General features: G+C 37.7%; 2 protein-coding genes across 5 annotated transcripts; both read left to right on the forward strand.

Moving 5' to 3' along the window:
- The first annotated feature begins 2,442 nt into the window (after window positions 1-2,442).
- On the forward strand, window positions 2,443-7,030 carry LOC104422532 (nudix hydrolase 9). Of its 2 annotated transcripts, XM_010034876.3 has the most exons (9): window positions 2,443-2,604; window positions 2,752-2,826; window positions 3,210-3,266; window positions 3,759-3,844; window positions 4,484-4,542; window positions 5,107-5,255; window positions 5,644-5,787; window positions 5,986-6,144; window positions 6,548-7,030. In XM_010034876.3, exons 1-9 carry the CDS (start codon window positions 2,503-2,505, stop codon window positions 6,644-6,646), a joined length of 930 nt encoding a protein of 309 aa, XP_010033178.2. In that variant the 5' UTR covers window positions 2,443-2,502; the 3' UTR covers window positions 6,647-7,030. The 2 variants fall into 2 exon arrangements, with proteins under 2 accessions (XP_010033178.2, XP_010033179.2); XM_010034877.3 differs by lacking the exon at window positions 6,548-7,030 and having other exon boundaries at window positions 5,926-6,062.
- Window positions 7,031-8,557: 1,527 nt separating this feature from the next.
- LOC104422533 (E3 UFM1-protein ligase 1 homolog) lies at window positions 8,558-18,617 on the forward strand. 3 transcript variants are annotated; one of them, XR_001981884.2, is made up of 21 exons: window positions 8,558-9,017; window positions 9,526-9,837; window positions 9,917-10,183; window positions 10,847-10,894; window positions 11,942-12,007; window positions 12,110-12,213; window positions 14,154-14,247; window positions 14,329-14,385; window positions 15,111-15,555; window positions 15,649-15,803; window positions 15,901-15,966; window positions 16,051-16,119; window positions 16,207-16,299; window positions 16,407-16,472; window positions 16,906-16,952; window positions 17,042-17,105; window positions 17,451-17,528; window positions 17,612-17,674; window positions 17,924-18,016; window positions 18,204-18,355; window positions 18,506-18,617. XR_001981884.2 is itself a non-coding variant. In XM_010034879.3 (21 exons), exons 1-20 carry the CDS (start codon window positions 8,844-8,846, stop codon window positions 18,303-18,305), a joined length of 2,463 nt encoding a protein of 820 aa, XP_010033181.2. In that variant the 5' UTR covers window positions 8,558-8,843; the 3' UTR covers window positions 18,306-18,333; window positions 18,451-18,478. The 3 variants fall into 3 exon arrangements, 2 of the variants coding, with proteins under 2 accessions (XP_010033181.2, XP_010033180.2); XM_010034879.3 differs by lacking the exon at window positions 18,506-18,617 and adding an exon at window positions 18,451-18,478 and having other exon boundaries at window positions 18,204-18,333; XM_010034878.3 differs by lacking the exon at window positions 18,506-18,617 and having other exon boundaries at window positions 18,204-18,444.
- Window positions 18,618-21,643: the final 3,026 nt, after the last annotated feature.

Here is a 21,643-nt window from a genome sequence, read left to right on the forward strand (position 1 = left end):
TAGTTGCCATTATTTTCCTTATCATCTCCATATCTCATTATTCTGCATAAACAAGGAAAATTCAAATAATCATAAGGAAATCCAAATATTTTCTCTAAGATATTGCATTAATTGTCGCCTAAAATAGATAAAATAACTCTATTTTTATAGAGTTATTAGTTCAATTGGTGGATTTCACTGCCCAACAAGTTTAAATTGCTTAATTCACCATATGATGAGAAATAACCATCTTCTCCATGTACTCTTTTTTTATTCGGGCTTTCGTTGCTCCTTTTCTAGTTTGCTTGTACACTTTGATTTTCCCAATCTTTGAGCTGTAATTTGTTACTGTTGTTTCTGAAATCTGAAGGGAATATAATGTGTCATGTGCAATATCATTTTCATGCTTATTGTGATGATCTAGACCAATGATAGTACGGAGGGACTTGCTACGATTGACTCGGCAGTATGCTTGCGAGGCTAGGTGCTTATCTTCTATCCACATCAGTATCCAAAGCGGACAATATATGTATAGTGATGGATCAAGGTCCTTACACTTATACTTTCAGTTTTGTGATGGGGCCAACAATTCTACCCGTTGTCTTGCAGTTGCGTGAGGGATGGATGATGGTGGGGAACATGCGTTGAAACCTTGAGGGGCCGCGCTGCCTCGACGTGGTGGACCATGTCTCTTGAAGAACTCGGTGCCTAATCCAGGCCTGTGAGCCTGTAGGGTAAGAAGCCGCGTGAAGGTACAATCTTTAGATTTTATTTAGTAACATTCTAGAAATCTGAAATGGATCATATCGAGACTTTGATTCCATATTAGAAAATATAGCCAAAAGGCATAAGCCACTGGGCAGAGAAAACAGAGACATGCGCAGAAGGTCGCTGGGAACATGCTGGAATGTACTTCGATGGGTTTAAGAATGGGGGAGACGATACACATCCGTGGGAAAAAGAGAATGCCGTGCACGTGATGGGAGTCACTTGGAGAAGTGCTGAGAAAGAGCACATACGAGAACGGGAAGAAGAAAGGCATCCGCGCTCTAGCCCAAAAACCTAAATCCAAAGGGAGCTTTTTTATGCATGGAAACACAGGAAATAGAAAAGAAATGCAGTATGATTTCTCAGGTCATAAAGACGACCTGCCGTTTTCAGTTATATACTACATCAGCATCACATGGCCAATATATATAAATATATATATAGATATGCTTGTGTTATATATTTGTTCATTTATTTATTGATACATATATGTACGCACTAGTCAATGATCATGGTCCCCCTTTCTTCGAGTACAGTTCAGATTGAGTTAATGTAGGCGAAACACTTTGATGGTGAAATAGAGAGAGGAAGCGTGACGTTTTCTTTCCTTCTCTTTTTGGGTCAATTCTCACTAAATGAAAATTATCTTATTGGATTCGGAGTTTACCATTCTTGACTACAATGCCACAAATTTGATCGAGTTTCGGAATCTTGGGTCCACTGTTACTTGGCTCACACGTCACGACATAATACTAATTTTGAGTTTGACACCGTCAAAGGTCGATCCACACCACACTACTGTAGTTGGGAAAGTTAGGAAAAAAAAAGGGAGATAAAAGTTTCTGATGAAAATTGAGAAAATAAAATTTTTGTGAGGAAGAGAGGGAGAATATGGATATTTTCTAAAGTTAGAACTTACCATTGTTATACAATGTTTTAAACTAATAAACTTCAATTGTTTTCTATGACCGACCAAAAAAAAAATTTGTTTTCTATGGCTACGTTTGTTTAGTAGAAAGCGATTAATTTGAAAAATATTTTTCTAAAGAATAAATTTTCATATTGCTTACAAAGATGAATATATGAAAATATTTTTATCATCAATGAAAATGTTTAGATATAAATTGCCGTTGAAGAAAGAAATATTTTATTTTGACAAATTATTTCTAACAATACAAGCAATAAATTTTTTAGTGAAACAAAAAAAAGCTTTCATAGAAAATGAACGATTTGAAAAATGTTTTTCTAGTAATGACCGTCTGTATTACTTGAAATAATTAACCAATACAAACTATTTTCATGATTGAAAATAATTTATGTCTAAATATTTTCATGGACAATGAAAAAAAATTCTTTACTTCATGATACCATGCTTAGGAAATTTTTTCTCTAAATTATTCATTTTCCGATAAATAAACAAAGCCTTAAAAAATAGGTAACTTTTCCCGTACATGTAAATATTGATATGTATTGGTAAGTGTTGTCGGCGGACCAGCCTAAGCCCGATCCGAGCTATAAAGGTCCGAAGACATTCCGTGGGTGGGCTTAAGCTAGAGCGCTTAGATCGAAAGCTCGGCCCGAAAACATGCATATAAAAATCTTACGACGGGCCGGATTCGGCAGAAACTTAGGCCCGACTTTAAGGCCTGCCCGATCCGACCCGCCCGATCTCGTGGAATTTTTGCGCGCTATCGGAGGCTCTTCCTCCTCATCGGACGGAATATCCCGCCAAGAAGAACTCGAGCACCGGCGTCGATGGATTCGCAGGCGACGGCGAGCTCCGCGGCCGAAGATGGAGACGCTTCCACTCCTTACGATCTCCTCCTCTCGTGTCCTCTCGGCCTCTCTCCGTCGCAGGTGCCTCTTCCTTCGCTCCCTCCTGCTCTTCCGCCGGTTGCCGCTGAAACCGGCGGCGCACCGTCCGATTCGCTCTCGGAAGGCGCCGTCACGTGCGATCGCGCCCGTTTGTAGTAACCGCGTTTGTGGTGTTCCTCTTTTTTGCAGGTTTCTGCAGATTTCGATGGATCGCACGATAGGATTCCGCATCCCGACATCGACTTGGAGAATTCCATTACTGAGGTGAGATCTTTTTGCGCTTTCGATGTTCGATCGTCTCTCGCGATATCGTGAATAGCTTCGCCTTTCAGCTCTCGGATGGTGTTGAAGTTTGGTCTTATGGTTCTGGGCCTTCCGGCCATTGCGTTAAGTTGACGTACTTGTCAGATTGGCATGAGAAATTACAGGCAAATTGAACTCGATCGAACTTTACTTTGCTGTTACAGTACTTTGGGTGATTGCTTTCGCATTTGATTCCGTGATCCGCAGTCACAGCAGTGACTGAGCTTTGATTGCTACAAGAAGCACCTTATCGACTGGTTTAGTGGATTTGTTCTAAGACGCCCGTTCCAAATTCCGGCAATCAGCTGTGTTTTTTTCTTCCTCACTTTGTCTCTCTTGTTCAGATATGGGACCAAAGAGTTCACAAAAATGCTTCTCTGTACAATGGGACGAAGTTCAGGGTATGTTGATACTTCTTTTATTCTCTGGGTGTCTTGAATTTAAGAACTTGTAGTTAGCTGGATGCTTGATCAACTGTCGCATTTGTTATTGTGGCACCATGATTTGGCAGCCTACGGTTTCTTGTGGTAATGCTTAATGAAGGAATGGGGTGGTGAAGTTCCAAATAAGCTACAGACTTTTGGCCAGGGCTGCCAGATGGAACTTTTGCGTTGAACACTGTCTCTGAATATTTGGGATCACTCACTTTTAATCTTAAACAATGGACTTTCTGAGATGTTGTGTATTAATAGTTATTTTATGCACCTTCATACCTGATGACATTAGAGGCTTGATCCCACTCTTTGCTGATCCATTCTTGGTAAATGTCTCAGTTCAAAGTGTCCAACAGCCAAAATTAGAATAATCAAAGTGAAACTTGTGAGGCTGTAGATGCGCATGCTTACTCATGCGTGTTAAGATGAACTGCGGTTTGAGTAATTATAGATTCACAGTATGCAGGGTTCATCACACATAAGGAAGGAAGTGAATCCGGTAAAATTTCTTGGGTATCACTCCGCCTTGGCCTAACAGACTACAGGTTTGTCTTTTTCCCTCTCTCTCTCTCTCTCTCTCTCTCTCTACCTCAATGAGGAATGTTTTGATTTTCAAGGCATAGATTATACATAACACACGGAAGACAGTGCAAGGACGACTGCATACTTTCCTTATTTGGTTTGCTGGGCAAGTTAGTGTCCATCACTAACGAAATTTGATGGATAATTATTATCTGATTCATGTCATGAGCACAAGAAGTCTAAGGGAGCATTACTTGAAATGTCAATCCAATGAAAATCATCAATAGACAGATCAAATAAAACCGGGTGACAGCTATTTAGACCTATCGTTCCCATTTCTAATTTCACCAAGCACTCTGTTTTGAGTTAGTAATACTTTTGTTGCAGATTTAGAACCCTACTAAACTGATGTACTAATTCTAAATGATGAATGGCAATACCTTCCCTTCTTACTGCTTCTGATTCACTCAAGAGTCAAGATTACCATTCTGAAGTTGCTTTAAGGAGAAACTTTTTTTTTTTTTTTTTTTTTGGAATATTTTGGTCATAAACATTGGCAAACGTTGTTAATTTCACAGCATATGGTTATTATGTGATTTTATGTTTTCATTAATGAATGTCTACAGTCTGCCGCTGTTATGATGCCATATACTTTGTTTCAGGACTTTTGTTGGGACAAACTTGAATCCTCTGTGGGAAAGGTTTCTGGTTCCATCACAAGGTATCTTCAGTTCTTGTTGAAATTCATCTGGAACTGTGCACTGTCTCTATTTCTCACATGCACACATATATGAATGAAATGCTCTCATGGCATGAGAATGTACTATTATTATGAAGGGCTTAATACCACAAAAGACATTAAACTATGCCCTTGGCGACACAAATACCCCAAACTTTATTTTGTGTAAAAAAACCCCGAACTTATATAAAAAAAAGTTGGGGGTACTTGTGTTACAATGTGCAAGTTTAGGGGTTTTGGTGACAAAAAACAAAAAGTTTCAGGTATCTGTGTCACGGAGGGTGTAGTTTGGGGTTTTTTTTGTGGCATTTGCCCTATTATTAATATACTAATGTAAGATATAATTAGGTTGTTTTGCTTCTGAGAAGAAAATTAAGTGGAGACAAGCATACAATAGTTTTTAATGATTCATTTTCTGTAATTAGATGGTTAGGCATTATTGGACATAGCCTACAAGAGGTTCAGATATCTTGGGGTTGCTTGCATCTTCTTCAGTCCCCCAACGATTTTCATGTTGTCTCTATGCCGTTTGTTGCCTTTGTACAGAGGACACCATTCGCTGTCAACACACCTCCAGTCCGTTAGGCAATGGTGCAATTGTGGAGACATCAGACAATAAAATACTGGTACTTCGAAGAAGCAATAATGTTGGGGAATTTCCTGGTCACTTTGTGTTTCCAGGAGGCCATCCAGAGGTACTAAACACAAGATCATAAGAGCTTTTTTGCTTTTTCCAACCCAAAATTGGAAATAAATTGGCACAGTACTACTTGTTTCTAATAGTAGAACGTGTGTTGGATGGATGGTTAATGCTGTGAGAGAAAAGTTGGCATCACCATCATGACAGCATTCCATACTATCACTTGACCAGATCTATTGTAAGAGATTACATAGAATACGACCTAATCAAAATGCATCCATTTGTCTCATACACTATGGGGATGGTGAGAAAATATATATTTTACATCCCAGAGGGGCTATAATTGGAGATACATGCAGTAATGAATTTATCTTTTAGATTTTGCTGGAATTTTGGACTTTCAATGCCCTTATAATTGTTCACTTTTTTTATCTTGATTACAGCCCCAAGAAATTGGAATAGCGTGCCATCAGCCTGGCAAGAGTTTGAGGGAGTCTGAGATGCTCAACAAGAGAGTTTCTGAAGAGATGTTCGACAGCATTGTCCGAGAAGTGATTGAAGAAATTGGAGTACCTGACTCATCCCTTGTGAGTTACTTCTGAATTTGAGTATAACCAAATCGTCTGTGTTTCACTTGCTTCCTGAGCATATGGTCTGTGCTTCAATTTAGTTAACTCACTATGAAATTATTCTCAGACCATGTAGACTAAAAAATGGCATTGCAGGGTAGGCAGACCTACCTAGCTTGATGAAGCACATCTGTTGACCACTTGACATTCATGCAGAGCAATCCACTTTTTATTGGTGTATCTCGTCGGAAGATGAATGTTAGACCAGCTGCCTTTTTCTTCATGACATGCACTCTTCAGTCTGATGAAATTCAGAAATGCTATTCTAGTGCACAAGATGGCTTTGAATCAACTCAACTTCATGAAGTGACACTGGTGAGTCCAAACTTCTGTTTTATTTGAGTTGCCGTCATAATCCTTGACATGTAATGTGCAAAGTTCGCCTATTTGCAGAAATTACATTCAAGCATGAGCAATTATTCAGTCAAGGAAAAAAAGCTTGAGAAAATATAGATGTTGTGTAGACCCACTTGTACAATCGGAGTTGTATCTTAGTGTTGGATCCCATAGGAAGTGGCATCGGTGGTTCTTATGGAACCTATGAAATAACCTATGGATATTCAAATCATGATGTTGGATGGTTGGTTACTCCCAAAATAAGCTACAGTTCTTACGCATTACTTCTAAGACAAGTGTGGAAAGCATGAATAGACTACCTACATGCCTTTTATAGCCCTTCGACTTCGATCTAATCAGTTATCTATTCTTGTGCCGTCAGATTGAATTGGAGAACTTGGCTTCTAAAATGCCCGGCTGCCATCAAGGTGGCCTTGCTCTCTATAAATTGATGTTGGAAGCTGGGAAGGACGCGAGATGAAAGCTCTGGACTCGTGGTCGACAAAGAAAATTCTCAGATGCATTGACAACGAAAATTCCCATAACTTCCCTCCTTTTGCTTAAAAATATAGAATCACATACTTAATGCCATCGAAATGGCGAGACCCACACGGGCTCCGTGGCCATGCGATTGAATGGCCGGTTCACGTTCTGCGAGACATAATGTAAAACTATCACTTTGTTAATCCGATTTAGAATCCACACAGAGGATAAATATTCAATACGTAGGAACCACAGAGTTCTGGTTCAACATTCTGTCACCTTCCCTGTGACAGTCTGCATGGATTATTTTGCCACGGTTTGTTCGACTTCATTAAACTGTCAACAAAGGTTAATCTCATAATTGTTGTTTTCTGGATGATCATCGGACCTCCATCTCTGATTTTTTAAATCAGTTCTTTATTGTCGTTTACATTGACTGACGACTTTATTACAGTACTAGCTTGTAAAATGGGTCAGTAGAATGTTTGTACGTGACTTATAGGGTCTAGGAAAGCTCCCTATATGGTTCCTGCACTGGGGACAGCTATGATGAAAGGCAGGCAGTTGAATTTGATTCTATGCGGAGACATGTAAATGTGCATTTAGTAATCATTTTATTTCGAGAACAATTTTTGTTCAAAAATGATTTTAATTTTATTTTGTTTCAATGAATTTTGATTATTCGAAGGTGCTTGATAAACTGTCCAAATTTTTATTCCTGAAATGGAAATGTATTTGATAAAACCCTTAAAATTTTTAATCCAAATCATTTTTTTTAATCTTTTAATAATTTTATTAATTTTTTCTCTTTTTTCCCTTTTCTTCTTCTCCTTTCTTCGGTCACTAGCCATGGCCGGCAATTTTGTTGGAGCATTGGCAGCCCTCGACAACCCGAGTCACAATGAGGCTCGTTGGCCAAGTTTTGCCGTGAGCTGGGCGAGGTCAACCTAGCCTACATCTAACAAGGCTAAGCAGTCTCACCTGACCTCGCCGAAGCTCGGGCCAATGAGCCTCACAGTTGCTGGTCATGGTTGAGATTGACGTGCTTTGCCAATTGTTGTCAAGTCGATCGCCAACTATGGTTGAGGTTGGTGATCGAACAAAGGAATAAGAAAAAAAAAAAGGAAAAAGAAGAAAAGAGGAGAAAAAAAAAAAAATTAAGCTTAATTTTAGGAATTGTTCATGAGAAAAAGAATCGGTTTTTTTTTTTTTTTTTTTTGATTCTGCTCCAAATTTATTCTCAAAGACAAAAATTTTGAATTTTTTTTTGGGAATAAAAAATTATCAAATGAATTTATATTCTTTTTTATTCAAAGAAACAAAATAATTTGAAGTGTTACGGAATAGAACTTAAGTTTCTTGGAAGAATTTAGCTTCCATAAGAGGATGATTTTTTTGTTGAAGAATGTCCTAAATAATGAATGCATGTCACCAAAAACAGTTTTTTTAACCATGAAATAATTATTCTAAATTAATTTGTTGTCTTAAAAAGAAATCTCAAATCGGTATCCTCGATTTAAATCTACTGGTTGTGAGTATTTTCAATATTTCATTAAAATGCTCGATGGGGCGATTCACAAAGCAGAAGAGACCAAAAAAAAAAAAAATAAATTGATTGTTAAGATAAAAAGAATGCTGTGAGAATCCAAAATTCGAGAATCAACGAAAAGAAAAGAGCCTTCGTGTGATAAACTGTATAACAGAGGAGCGAGGAAAGAGCGTCGAGAAAAAGATAGGGTTTTGTTTTGGGTAGGGTAAAATTAGACTTTTAATAAAATTTTGAGGGTGAAATGGATAATTAATAAAAATTTATTAATTCTCTCGATGTCGAAAATGCTGAAATGCCTGCCTTGGGCTTTGAGCATTTCAAAGGCAAATATTTTGACAGGTAGTCTTCAAAAGCCAAACCAAATGCCCTTAAAATTTTTCTCAAGGGATTTGGGGGGTTGAAGCTCTTTGGAAAGCTGAACCAAACATCCCCGTAATCCCTTCTTGGCCATTTTCCAACTCCTCTTTCGGAGCGGCATTACGCAATCGAGGCTTTGCTAACTGACGCGATCGCGCTCGCGCTCGGGACAGCAGCAGAGCGGAAGCCTCGACGACGCGTGCGGTTTTTTTTTTTTATTTCTGGGCATCCTGAAGAGGAATTCTCCATCGGAAAACAACGCTTGCGATCCCTGCGGGAAGAAGGAACCATGGACGACGAGCTGCTGGAGCTGCAGAGGCAATTCGAGTTCGCGCAGCAGGCCAAATCCAGCGTCCGCCTCTCCGACCGCAACGTCGTCGAGCTGGTCCAGAAGCTCCAGGAGCTCCGGATCATCGACTTCGATCTCCTCCACACCGTCTCCGGCAAGGAATACATCACTCCTGTACGCCTCTCTCTCTCTCTCTCTCTTTAAAATCAACATCAAGTCTGGTTTGGCTTTGGAAAGGAGACGAGAAAGAGACGTGTCCACTCGATCGTTCTATAGTTTTTGGTCGATGTATATGATGGAGACGATTCGTGAATACGTAGACAGTGGAACTCGTGAACTTTAAGATTGCCGCATGTCTGTTGGAGCGCCCGCCGCATTTTCCTATCAAGTTTGGGCGACCTCGAATTAGGGCGCGTTTTGCGTTTCTTGAGTACGGGTTTTTTCTTTCCTTGTTTTCGTCCAGGAACCGCGGAACAGGAAATTTGGCTTGGTCGAGTTTACAAATGGTCAATCTTGGGCTTGTAGAGCTGAGAAACCAGTAAAAATTATGCCGTGTGCAAATAATTTTTTTTGTGGTGCTCTTTCCTGATTTGATGTGGTTTTCTAACAATTCTGATTGTTTGTTTCATTGCAAATATTGTTTAATTGCTGGAGAATTTTCTAAATTTTGTTGTCTCTATAGGATCAACTGAGGCATGAAATGCTGTCGGAGGTACAGAAATTGGGGCGCATTTCTCTAATTGACCTTGCCGACACTACTGGGGTTGATTTGTACCATGTCGAGAAGCAAGCTCGAGTTATGGTGGCTGGTAATCCAGGCCTTACGTTTATTCAAGGGGAAATCATATCACAACATTACTGGGACTCGGTTGCTGAAGAGGTCAATGAGCGGCTTCAAGAATGTAGTCAGATAGCTTTAGCAGAACTAGCTGCGCAATTACATGTTGGCTCAGAGTTATTGACATCAGTCCTGGAGCCTCGACTTGGGAGCACGGTATTATGATTTTCAAAGTCCTGCGAACTTAGCATGACAAGAGTGTACCTTATCTGCAATGAGTTTGTCCTGTTTTTAGGTGAAAGGAAGGCTTGAAGGTGGGCAGTTGTACACTCCAGCATATGTTGCTAGAGTTAGTGCTATGGTTCGTGGTGCTGCGAGAGGCATTTCTGTCCCTACAAATCTGTCTGCATTGTGGAGTTCTCTACAGCAACTTCTGCAGGAAATGGATGGAGCTACTGGAGTGTCCGTCGAAGCATCATTCTTCCAGTCCCTATTCAATGAGCTATTGAAGGGAGGAGAGATTCTGGGTTCACTCCGTGCAGGAGTGTACTGGACTCCAACTGTATGTGATTTGCTAACTCATGCTTTCCTTCTAAGGACTATGGGATTGTCCAATAGGACTAATGAGATTGTATAGCATCCATTGAAGTATCATAGTTGTGTGTGGCTGCCAAAATTCGTCTCTAGTGGAATTGTCATCAATAACTTCAACTAATTCTTTATTACTCCTTTCCTCAAGAATTATCAATTTCATATTAAAAGGGTATATCTGCTGTTTTCACCAAACTTCTATAGGGTGAAAATGTTGAGTTTCTGATTTATGCAAGAGGAACTAAAAGATTGATTGGCAAGTATTGTCAACCTCGAGTGTAATAGGCACAAGGGACGAATAATAATGCTTTTATACACTGTTGTGTCCATTCTTCTTCTTATGATATTGCATTTTTAGAGGCACTATATGGCATGCCGAGAAAATAGTTACCTTCAAGTTCCACAATGAGAATGTACTTAGATAACATTTGTTTGTGTTCTGCTAGCTACTTTCAGAAAAAGGCTGGAGGGTTAAAATATGGGGGTTGTGCAAGATATAAAGTAGTCATAGTGTAGGTGCAGGTTCATTTTGTGTGCTCTAGCAAATATATTTTTTTCCTAAAGGAAAAGTATGCTTTTCATTTATTATGATCTCCACTTTGTCTCTTTCACTTACCATGTCAATATGCTACAGGTCTTTGCCATTGCTCAGAAGGAATGTGTTGATTCTTTTTTCTCGCAGGTTTGTGGCTTTATGCTCCCAACACTCTTCCTCTCTCTCTCTCTCTCTCTCTCTGCCTTTTGGTTTAGTCATGCAGTACAGTGTTCTTGGCAGGGTGAAGAGGATGATGCTACTTAGGATAGTTAGGAGGGTCAATAAAATTGAATATAGGATCAAATTGAACATTTCTAATTTTGGAAGGCATAATTCCAAGACCTATGTTTGTGTAGCACAAATTGTGCTGATTCATAGGAATAAGTGGGATGTTTAGAACTGAATCTGCTATATGTACTCCCTTACCAAAAAAAAAAAAAAATCTGCTATATGTACTCACTGCGTCCTGCAGACTATTTTGCTGAGATGAGATGTGGTTCTGTAGCAAGAGCAAGAAATATAAATTGAATTACCTTTGAACAGCTCAAGTTTCTTACAAGCTGAAAGCCTGAAACATAAATTATGACGAAATTAATTGTTTCTTTAACAGAAAATTATGTAATTTATACTTTTAAATGATTTCACTTACTAGGTTTTCCCAAAGTAGGGGCAAAATTAGCAATTTATCTCATTAATTAGACAAAAATATGGGTAAATTTAATTGACAGCCACAAAATTTTAGTGGTTTTCAATCAGGCTGCTGATTTTCAGTTGGAATCACTCATTGCACGTGTTTTCAATTTTTTGCAATTGATGCACTTTGATCGGAACCTGACCAATCTTGTAGCAAGATGATATTATAGTGCCCACGTGGCAATAACGGTGGTTTCCAGAAAATTAACCACTTGTCTGGCACTTTATCATTTTGCAAGGAAATTGGCCAGATTTTCATTAAAGTGATTCAATGCGAATATTTGAAAATTTAGTCAGTTGGGTGATTGAAGTTAATGACCTAATTGCAAAATCTACTAAATTTCAATAACCACAGATAGATGGAATTTATCCCAAAAGTATGGTAGTAGAACTAGCACATGACATATGTATTTACCTTTGTGGGTTTTGAGTTGCTGGATCTTAGTTTTCATTTTTTATCGAGTTCCATGGAATGCTTTACTGTTTGTTTATGTGTGGCAGAATTCCTTCATTATATATGAAACGCTTAGCAGACTGGGAATATCGCAACCTGTTCAATTCTTACAGGTATTTTTGGATGTATGATTAATATTGATAGATAGCTCATTCTGCATCTCTTTGCTTATTTGTTTATTCTCTAATCATACTTTGGCCATGTAATTTAATTAGTCCAGGTATCCTGATGGATTACCGTTGGCAAATGCTTTTGTGCATCCCTCCTTGACAGAAATGGTGGATACTGCTATTGAAGATGCTGTTGAACGTTCTAGCTGGTAATGTCTACAGAAGTCTCTCTCTCTCTCTCTCTCTCTATATATATATATATATGTATATGTATATGTATATGTAATGCACTCTCATATGTTTCTCATCATTAGGCAGTATTAGGAAGCATTGATAACTGAATTCTTTTGTGTGTGGACGTGCATGTTAGAACATAAAACTATACTCATATGAATATCCCATGACGTCGCCTCTTGGATGATAATGGCGAATGCCTTCATAGGCTATTTTCACTTTTGAATTTTGAAATCTTTGTAAAAAGGATTTTCGGAAAGCTCTTGAGTTTCTTTGTTAAGACTTTCTCCTATTTAGAAATTGAAATGAGTTTTTTAAATGTGATTTGAGCTTTAAAATCCATTTTGAAAGGATTTTCTTAAAGCTCTTCAAGTTTCTTTGCTAATATTAATGCAATTTAAGCTTATCTTATTTTTTGTGATCTATGATATATTTGTATCATTATTTTTGGTATTGGGAGAACATGTCGGTTTTCTTGAATTGGACATTATGTTCACATTAAAATTCATTTATTCTCCACCCTTTAGTCTGGATGGTAGGGTTCATGTATTAATGAGTTCGTCTTAAATGTTTTAAACTCATAGTCACCTGTTTTGGAATGCTTTTGTTTATTCCTTTGGGATAAGTGCATCAGAAGTTCTAAAACTTACTGCAAAAGTGCAATTGAGTCCTAAAACTCTCAAAAAGTTTAATCAAGTCCTAGAACTTATCAAATTATTGCAATCAAGTCTCTTTGTTAACTTCGTCCAATATGACTAACGGAAATTGCTCACATAGCTTTTATTATGGCTCTTTAAAAACAAGCGGTGCCAATGTGGAGTGACACATCAGAAAAAATTGAAAATTTTAAAAAATAAAAAAGAAGAAGAAGATAAAACAACTAAAAAAAGAAACAAGTAATTAGTGTGCATTGTTTATCTTAATCTTTCAACACCTTCCTCTCTTTACCTTCCTACAACTCGCTCTATACTATGTTCTTCTTCATCGCTGTCTTCTGTTCTCTTTCCTCTGTTTTTACTTTATTACTTGTTCTTCCTCAAGTCCTCTTCGTTACCCAAGTACAGAACAATTAGATCCTCGCTCTTTTCTCAACTCACTAACAAAGTGGGCACCTTGCGGAAGGACACAGAAGTCCTTACCCTTTACTGCCGGCAAAGTTCAGTTTCGTTCAAATTGATCTCGAGCAAGTAATCCATAAAATTCACTGACTTGCTTTGGAGGAATTGGCTCTGGGGACCTGCTTAGTGTCTGGCAGCAAGTTCAACCCCATCGGCCTCGGGACCATCCTGCCAGCTTCTGTGACAACCAGTGGGTCTTGATTGGGGCACCCTGGGCAATCATTGCCTTAAATATATCAGCCCAAGGAAACCCGACCTTAAGGAAAGAGATGAACAGCATTAATGGTTTTTTTATGTTATTTTTTTGAATGTTTTCTGATGTGATGCCGACCAAGCACCATAGAGCATTACATGTTTTAAGAAAATAATAAAAAAAGCCACGTAGCATTTTTTGTTGGCCAAATTGGATGGAGTTAACAGGGAAACTTAATTACACTTTTTGAACATTTTAGGACTCAATTGTATTTTCTTGACAAGTTTTAAAACTTCTGGTGCAGTTAGTTCTTTTTAGTCTTTGTCACCTGGAATCAAGTTTCATGCTTTCTGAATGACTTTTCCTTAGCATATGTAACTCTGTTATCACAAGTTCCGTATCATTTTTTCTAGGGACAAAGAAATTGCAATGGACATTATTGCTGTCTGTTCATTTCTTGTACATTGCACTAATCTAGATAACTCTAATGAAATTTGTATGCATTACAATGCAAGAATTATATGGTCATTTAATTGATTATTTTTATCACGGTATTGTGTAAGACTTTCCTTTTTCTCTTGTTTGATATTACTTGTTCATGCAGGATTGACTCATTATCTGTATTACCTGCGTCCTTTGGTTCTCAAGATGCATCCACGATTTTATTACATTGTCCGTCTGTTCAGTCTGCTCTCAAGGTAACAGTTTGTCACATCTATTCATGATACCTAAAAATTTAACAAGTTGTTTGATAATTATAAATGAAATGATTTCTGCAGTCTAATAAAGCTCTAATCCTTGAGGAGTCCTTTGTCTTTAGCAATGCCTTTATCAAGGTAAGTCTTTCTGTAACTATTGTTCCTTCATAATTTCCTTGGGAATCTGTTAATTGAGAATGATATTTTCTCTTGGAAAGGGATCATATTCTGATCCTAAATATGTTTTGGCTCATGAAGATTTGAGGGCCTATTCACTCCGTTTGATTTTTAAAATAGATGCTTGATATGTCTATCTTAGCTATGTAGGTGTTTTCCAGCGCTTGATAGCCGGTCATCTTCTCTTACATGGAAACTATGAACTGAGTTGCTTGATAGAGGTCGATGAATGTTCTAGATGTCAAATGTCCCTTCTACCTGAAAGTGTGTTACATTTTTATGGCTTAGGTCTTCTTTCTTTTCTTTGGGTTTTCTTTCTTGGCCTCATCTGGGTGGCCAAAAGCGCAATTTGTCCAAATCACACTAGAAACGTGCAATCTGTTTTTGACACTTTATATTGTGGTTCATATTGAGGTTTATTTTCTTTCGTAATTTGAATAATTGTTTTTCACTTCTCTTCTTGGTTTTTACATTTAATTTACATGTCTTCTGTTCCTGTAGATTGACCTCACTTACCGGTTTCCGTCTAGCACCTTTTTTTTTCCGTCTCTCATTTCTAGTTAATTAGTTGCCAAATGAAAGATTTGGAACTTCTTTCCCTTTCTGTTCATACGGAGGCATGACCAATTGTTTGAGTTAGTCATGTTCTATGTGATTACTCACTTACCTTTTTACAATTATGGTAGGATGTATATGATCGCCTGGAGAAAGAGATGGCAGTAGCTAATCTCTCAGGATCTGGTAGAGTTAATCTTTCTGATGATCGATCTTCAGCCAAGGATGCTAAAGGAGTGCATGATTCTGGCCTTTCCTCCGAGTTAAATGAAACTTCAAGTGAAAGTACGTCTATTAAACATGCTGTTGATAAAGGGGGAAGGAAAAAGAAGGGAAAATCTGCTGGAAATGCTAAATCTGGTGCAACTGAGAGTGGTCTGGACAATCAGGATTTTGTGCCGGTAAAATCTAAGAAAAACCAGAAGAAGAGCAAAGATTTATCTTCTGTACATTCATCAGAAGTGAAATCAAGCACTAAGAAAGATGCCAAATCCCAAGAAGAAAACCAGGGTATTCCTTCAGGAGAATGGATTGTGCAAATGATCACTACATTGTTTCCTGATTTTGAAGAGCAAGGTGTGATGATTTATAATGCAGAGTTTTAATTCTGAATGTAGCATATGACTGACATAATCTGATTTTGATGTAATTGGTCATTAATTTTGGTAGGTGTTGATGATCCATCCAGTATAATTAGGTCTCTAGCTAACCACTTGAGACCTATGCTAATCAATTCATGGAAGGAAAAAAGAAAGGCAGTGTTTACAGAAAATGCAGAGAGAATGAAACGGTTGCTTGATGATTTGCAAAAGAAAATAGATGAAGTGAGCAAGATCATTCACTTCTTTGGTCTTGTTTGCCCTATACCATGACTATGTTTGGCTAAATGAGTTATCTTTCCTCATGTATTTCTGATTGCAGGCTTTGTTAAATATACAGCTATATGAAAAGGCATTAGATTTGTTTGAAGATGACCCATCCACTTCAGTATGTCCTTCATCTATTTATCAATTGAAATAGGAAGTTGTTTCTTATTAAATATATTAAAGGGCAGTTTCATGTGCTTTACAGGTGGTTTTGCACAGGCATCTCTTAAGAACAACAGCTGCTTCTATTGTAGATACGCTATTTGTTGATCTGGTAGCCGTGTATATCCTGCTTCATCACTCTTTGTTGCATGAAATATATCTTTTATGAAGGGGTGTGTGATAGATTCGTGATCTGCAGGATGCCTACAACAAATTAAAGACTGGAGCTGAAACCGAAAATCCTGAAAATTCACAGTGTGTCTCGTTTAGTTCTGCAGAAAGAACTGCTCTTGTATGGAGATTAAATCCCTTGATCTGCCTTTTCATAAACTAAGCAATGATAATTTTTGGATGGGGTATTGACAGTTGAGTCTTATCTACACCTTTCTTCTGGTGCAGGCAAAGACATTTCCTGGAAGCCTTTCAAAGAAGGCTCTTGCAGTGGTTGACGCTTTGGAGGGAAAGGTCTGTCATTGAATTAAGTTAAATAATATTTTGGTTTTGATGTTTGATAATAAACTAAGGAGACTTCCTCCAGATCAATATTGTGTGTGAATTGTCTAATGTTCCATGTCCTTGTCGTTGAACTCTGTCTGGTACTTTTCAGTAATTCTTGTTCTTTTTATTGGCAGATGTACCATTTGCTTATTTGCAGTGTTCAATGTTGTAGCTATCCTTTTTCAGTTGTTCCAGTTTTCCTTATGTTGACAGACATCATAGTTGAATAGTTTTCAAATAGAGATTGAGATCTGCAATAATTTTGTGGATGTTGCAGTGGTATTTTTTTTGACATATAATTCATTTTGTGATATCGTGGGTAATGGAATTTGCATGTTATATAGTAACTCTTGTCACTTTGTGTGTATAAATTAACGACTACAAAAATTACCAATGACAGAGTGTGGAAATTTTCATGACTGCACTGACAGATTTTGCAGAGGAGAGGTACTTATGATGTTTTTATTTGTACTTCTTTAGTATGTGGTAGCATAAAACTCTTTTATTTACTATTCCTAGTTGAATGCTTTTTTCAGTGGATTGGTAGTGAAAAAGCTTGATAAGAAACTGGAAAGGGCACTTCTGCATTCTTACCGCAAGGTAAGCCTGCTTCACACCATTACGTAATGCCAGATATAGGAACATTATTCTGTAACTGTTATTGTTCACAATATATTTGTCATCTTTATCCACTTATATCTTGATAAAGCTGATTTTTGATCTCACATTTGGTCTTCGCTGTTGATGTAAAGTTTACAACCTTGGACCTTCTACTGATCATCTTATAATTCTCAAGCTTTCTTGCAACTGGAGATCTGTTGTCTACAAATAATCTTGAGTTTTGCAGTTTTTGTACATGCAAATGAAGCAGCCAAGAGAATCATTTTATTTGGCCTTTGCACTTGATACTCTAGTTTGCATAATGAGTTCAGAGTGTCACCGTAGGATTTGACCTCTCAAGTGTCTACGGAAGAGGATCCTATCTCTCTTCTGCCAAAAGTAGTGTCGCTACTGTATATTCAGGTCAGTAATAGCTATTGTTTCTTTCTGTGTTTTGTCTGGTTCTCTTGATTTGCTTTGACGATTAAAACATCCCCAATGTGTAGGTTCATGGTAAGGCTCTTCAAGCTCCTGGGAGGGCCATTTCTATTGCCATTACCAGATTGAAGGTATTGTATCTGTGGGATACTGCTTGTGAAACCAGAGACTCCTTTATGTAATTCTGTCCAGCAAAAAAGTTGTCTTGCTACCAGAAGCATTTTTTTTCAAAGATCTTGATGGTATATGGGTCTTATTATTGCTTTGGATAACTGGGAAGTGTGAGACAATGTAATACCATCTACATTGCAACTATTTGCAATTTTTGTTGACATATTCTGCTCTGGTAGTTTGGTTACCTTAATATGTCTATTTGTCAGGATAAGCTACAGGACTCGGCTTACAAGATTTTGACAGATTATCAAGCTGCTACAGTCACCCTCCTCTCACTGATTTCTGCCTCCACTGGTGACGTAAGAAAAAAATCCATGTTAGATAATAGATACGACATATATGTTATCATTGAAGTTTGTCTCTGTGTTCACAATTGGTTTGAAACCTTTCATTTGCTGTTTTGGCTGCTTTGTTCGAAAAGTTCCTTGAAAAGATTACCTTAATGGATCTGGTGTTTACTGTTCTCTCTCTTTCTCTCCTCCTCAGGAAGAGGATTGCACTTCTGAGAGAATTTCCAGTAAGAGGGAGCTTCTGGAGAATCTAATGCCAGCACTGAAGAGCGTGGTGCTCAGCAAGCCTCAAGCCTGAGAATTAGCCAGAATTGTGCCATCTTACGGTTAGATCATAACTGACTTGGGAGTTATTGATAGACAGAAAAATCATGGTATACACTTTAGGGTACTAGCTAAAGCCTTACGTATGTCTGGTGATCATATTCACTCTGGTACTGTAGTAGGCGGGCCAAGCTGTAGAAGGTATTTAGTACTTTATTGCTCAAGAAATCAAATGAATTTATGTTACGGCAATTTTTTAGACAATCAAATGATCTTGCGACGCTGGCAATTGTGCTGGTAATGGGGGAGTTATCTTGTGCAGGGGAGGGAGGAGAGAGAGAGGAAAGAAGGAAAAAAAAGATATTGGGGGGGGAGGAGGCGGGGAGGAAAAATCCAATGTGGAAATTCATGTGTGATCTTAGGAGGGTGAAAAAGGAGGCCTATAATAATATGGAACAATTTTATTTAGTCTTGAGGCATTATGGCTCCGTTTGGTTTATTTCCATATAAGATTTGGAACTCTAAAGTCCTTGGTCAAATGCAAATAGCGTTTGGTTCTTTTTTGTTCGATTTTGAGGAAATACAATTGCATCTCCAAAGGATTTTAAGAATCTATAACCCAAAATAGGTTTGGAGATCTTTTGTGAAGTTTCATTCTTGGAATGCAAGTCTTGGCTGTTAGTTTATTGTTCATCTCCTCAATGGTTTGCATGGAAAAACCAAGGTTGATGACCGTCGGCCAAGGCATCGCGCGCGCCAACAACCGCCACTTGACCTAGGCGACCCCAAGCAACCCTAGGCGATAGTTGCCTAGATCGCGGTGGGGCGAGCAATGCCTGAGGTCGCCCGATCTCAAGTGAGGCCATCTGGTGGCTAAGATCTGGCAGCCTGTGGGTGATCTCCAAAAAAAAAAAAAAAAGTTAAGAACCTTTTTTTTTTTTTAAAAATTTAGTAGTTCTTCACAGATTTAATTTTTACCAAACAACATTTAAGTCAAAATTATTTCTCCTATACATTTTAAAATTATAATTTACCAAATGCTATTTGCTTTTTAGAAAACCTTTTAGTTTGAAGGTATTTGCATTTTCCCATGAATATTTCTCCAAAATCAAACCAAACAAGGCCTTTGTTATTTCTTTCTTCACCACAATCAGAGCAAAAGATTGGATGGTTGACTTCTTTCTCGAGCATAACCACCTCTACTATTAATAATCAAAGAAACAAAATTTGTCTTTGGCCGATCGGCCATTGTGTTGGCCTCGTTGTGTGGGCATGGATGCATAGGCATGCGTTGTGTTTTAGGTTGGCTAGAGCTGGCAAAATTGGTCATAAATTCATATTATAACTCATTTTTAGTTAAATGGATCATATATGAGTTAAGTGAAAATTAAATATGGGTCACAAATTGTTCTGAATGGGTTATTAGGAAATCCACTTTGAATCCATGGCCACTCTCCTCTGCAGTGGAGGCTCTGCTCTCTTCCTTCCATGACTGCAAATCTTTGGATGAGTAGAGCACCCCTTCCTTTTGATCCCAATCGATTGCAGCCATTGCCTACCTTGTCGTCATGTCACCATCTTCGTCGCTGATCTTGAGCTCATTGACCTCTGGCGAGCCGCGAGCTCGCCGGCCTTGACGGAGCTCGAGTTCGCCTAGATTGGGCGAGCTGCGAGCTCGCTGGTTGCGACGGAGCTCGGGCTTGCCTAAATTGGTCGAGCCCCAAGCTTAGGCTTGCTCGGATGAGCAGAGCCTTGATCTCGTTGAACTGCGGCTTGGCCGGTCACTGTCGACGGAGTAACAAGGGAGAGGGAGGAAAAAGAAAGAAATGAGAAAAGAAGAAAATAAAATAAATAATAATAATAATTTCAAAAAATTTAAGATAATAAAAAATTCAATTTTTTTAATGATATTTGGTAGATAGATATCCATATACATACTGGAGAAGTACTTTTAGACGAAGCTCGATGCTATTTAGATTGGTAAATAGAAATTATAAACATAATAATGTAATTTTTAACTTGGTGCACTAAAATCAAGAAATCAACCAAAATTAAAAACAATTACAATTAAGAAGCTATGCATTCTCACATTCAAGAAGATTTGTTATAAGCAAATATTATTTTCATGTCAATTATTAGCTCATCAAACTTTTTCTTATCAAGAGTTCTTCAAAAGTATTTTAATTTAAAGGTTTTTCACATTTTTATTTTATTTTATTTAACCCGTTTTGATCCATATTTATGTAGTATAAATCAAGTGATCCATACCGACTTGACTCGTACCCGAACTCATACCGATCCGACTCATATTGCTAAAATATATTAATATTCTAGGAAAACCCACTTTGGATTAAAACTTCAAATTAAATTAAAAATAGTAAATAAAAAAAAAGTTAAAAAAACCTATAAATTGAAATATTTATAAAAAAATTAGACTATGCACATGCTTCTTTTATTTGAAGTGAACATACCATTGAATAACTAAAAACTGTAATATGAATTTTTTTTAACTAAACCTAAAAAAATTCATTTTTATGATTTTTTTATAAAAAAAGTGTTTTTAAAACATTTTTATACAATTCAAATTTTTAACAATTTTTATGCAATACAAATTTAATGGAAATTTTTATAATTATTTTTAAAATAATTTTTAAAAAATCGAATTTTAATTTTTTGAATAGAATTTTTAATTATTTTAATTTTTAAAAATATAATTTTTAATAATTTTTTTCTTTTTCTCTTTTATCTTTTTTTTTCTTCTTCTTCAGCCTGTCGCTAGCCACAACGACGGCCAGAGACCAGCCATAGGCGAGATCGAGCTTGACGGTGTCGGGTGAGGCTTGATCTCACCAACGGGCAAGGTCGAGGCCCCATCTAATGCCGATGAGCTCGAGTCTTGTCAATCGTCGGTGAGGCTCGATCTCACCGAACGGGCGAGGCCGAGGCCCCACCCAACGTCGGCGAGCTCAAGTCTTGCCGGATCTAGTGAGGCTCCCGGTTGTTGGCGAGCTCAAGCTCGAGCCTCGCCTAGCCTATTCCCGTGGGCCGGCCGCCGACGTTTTTGCTAAAGAAGGAAGATAAAGAAAGAAAAATAAAGAATATAAAATAAAATTGAAATATGAAAAAATTATAATTTCGATTTTTTTAAAAAAAAATTATAAAGTTAAAGAGTGAAGGGCATGGGTTCAAAGTGGGTTTTCTAATTACCCATTTAGAACCATTTTTTTTTTTTTTTATGCTTTACTTTTTTGGATTTATATTTAACTTTCACTTGATTCATTTCTAATTCATATTTAACTTTCACTTAATCCATATACGACCCATTTAACTAAAAATGGGTCATAATATGGATTTATGACCCATTTTGCCATC

The sequence above is a fragment of the Eucalyptus grandis genome, chromosome 10 (assembly GCF_016545825.1).
Source record: "Eucalyptus grandis isolate ANBG69807.140 chromosome 10, ASM1654582v1, whole genome shotgun sequence".
NCBI classification, from domain to species: domain Eukaryota; kingdom Viridiplantae; phylum Streptophyta; class Magnoliopsida; order Myrtales; family Myrtaceae; genus Eucalyptus; species Eucalyptus grandis.

What these genes read in the sequence shown, in the direction of transcription:
- LOC104422533 (XM_010034879.3), top strand. Translation starts at nt 8,844, where the DNA reads ATGGACGACGAGCTGCTGGAGCTGCAGAGGCAATTCGAGTTCGCGCAG. An exon ending in TCCTGATTTTGAAGAGCAAG is followed by an intron (nt 15,556 to 15,648) that starts GTGTGATGATTT and finishes TAATTTTGGTAG; the next exon opens with GTGTTGATGATCCATCCAGT. An exon ending in TTTCTGCCTCCACTGGTGAC is followed by an intron (nt 18,017 to 18,203) that starts GTAAGAAAAAAA and finishes TCTCCTCCTCAG; the next exon opens with GAAGAGGATTGCACTTCTGA.
- LOC104422532 (XM_010034876.3), top strand. Translation starts at nt 2,503, where the DNA reads ATGGATTCGCAGGCGACGGCGAGCTCCGCGGCCGAAGATGGAGACGCT. An exon ending in TGGAGAATTCCATTACTGAG is followed by an intron (nt 2,827 to 3,209) that starts GTGAGATCTTTT and finishes TCTCTTGTTCAG; the next exon opens with ATATGGGACCAAAGAGTTCA. An exon ending in CTTGGCCTAACAGACTACAG is followed by an intron (nt 3,845 to 4,483) that starts GTTTGTCTTTTT and finishes ACTTTGTTTCAG; the next exon opens with GACTTTTGTTGGGACAAACT.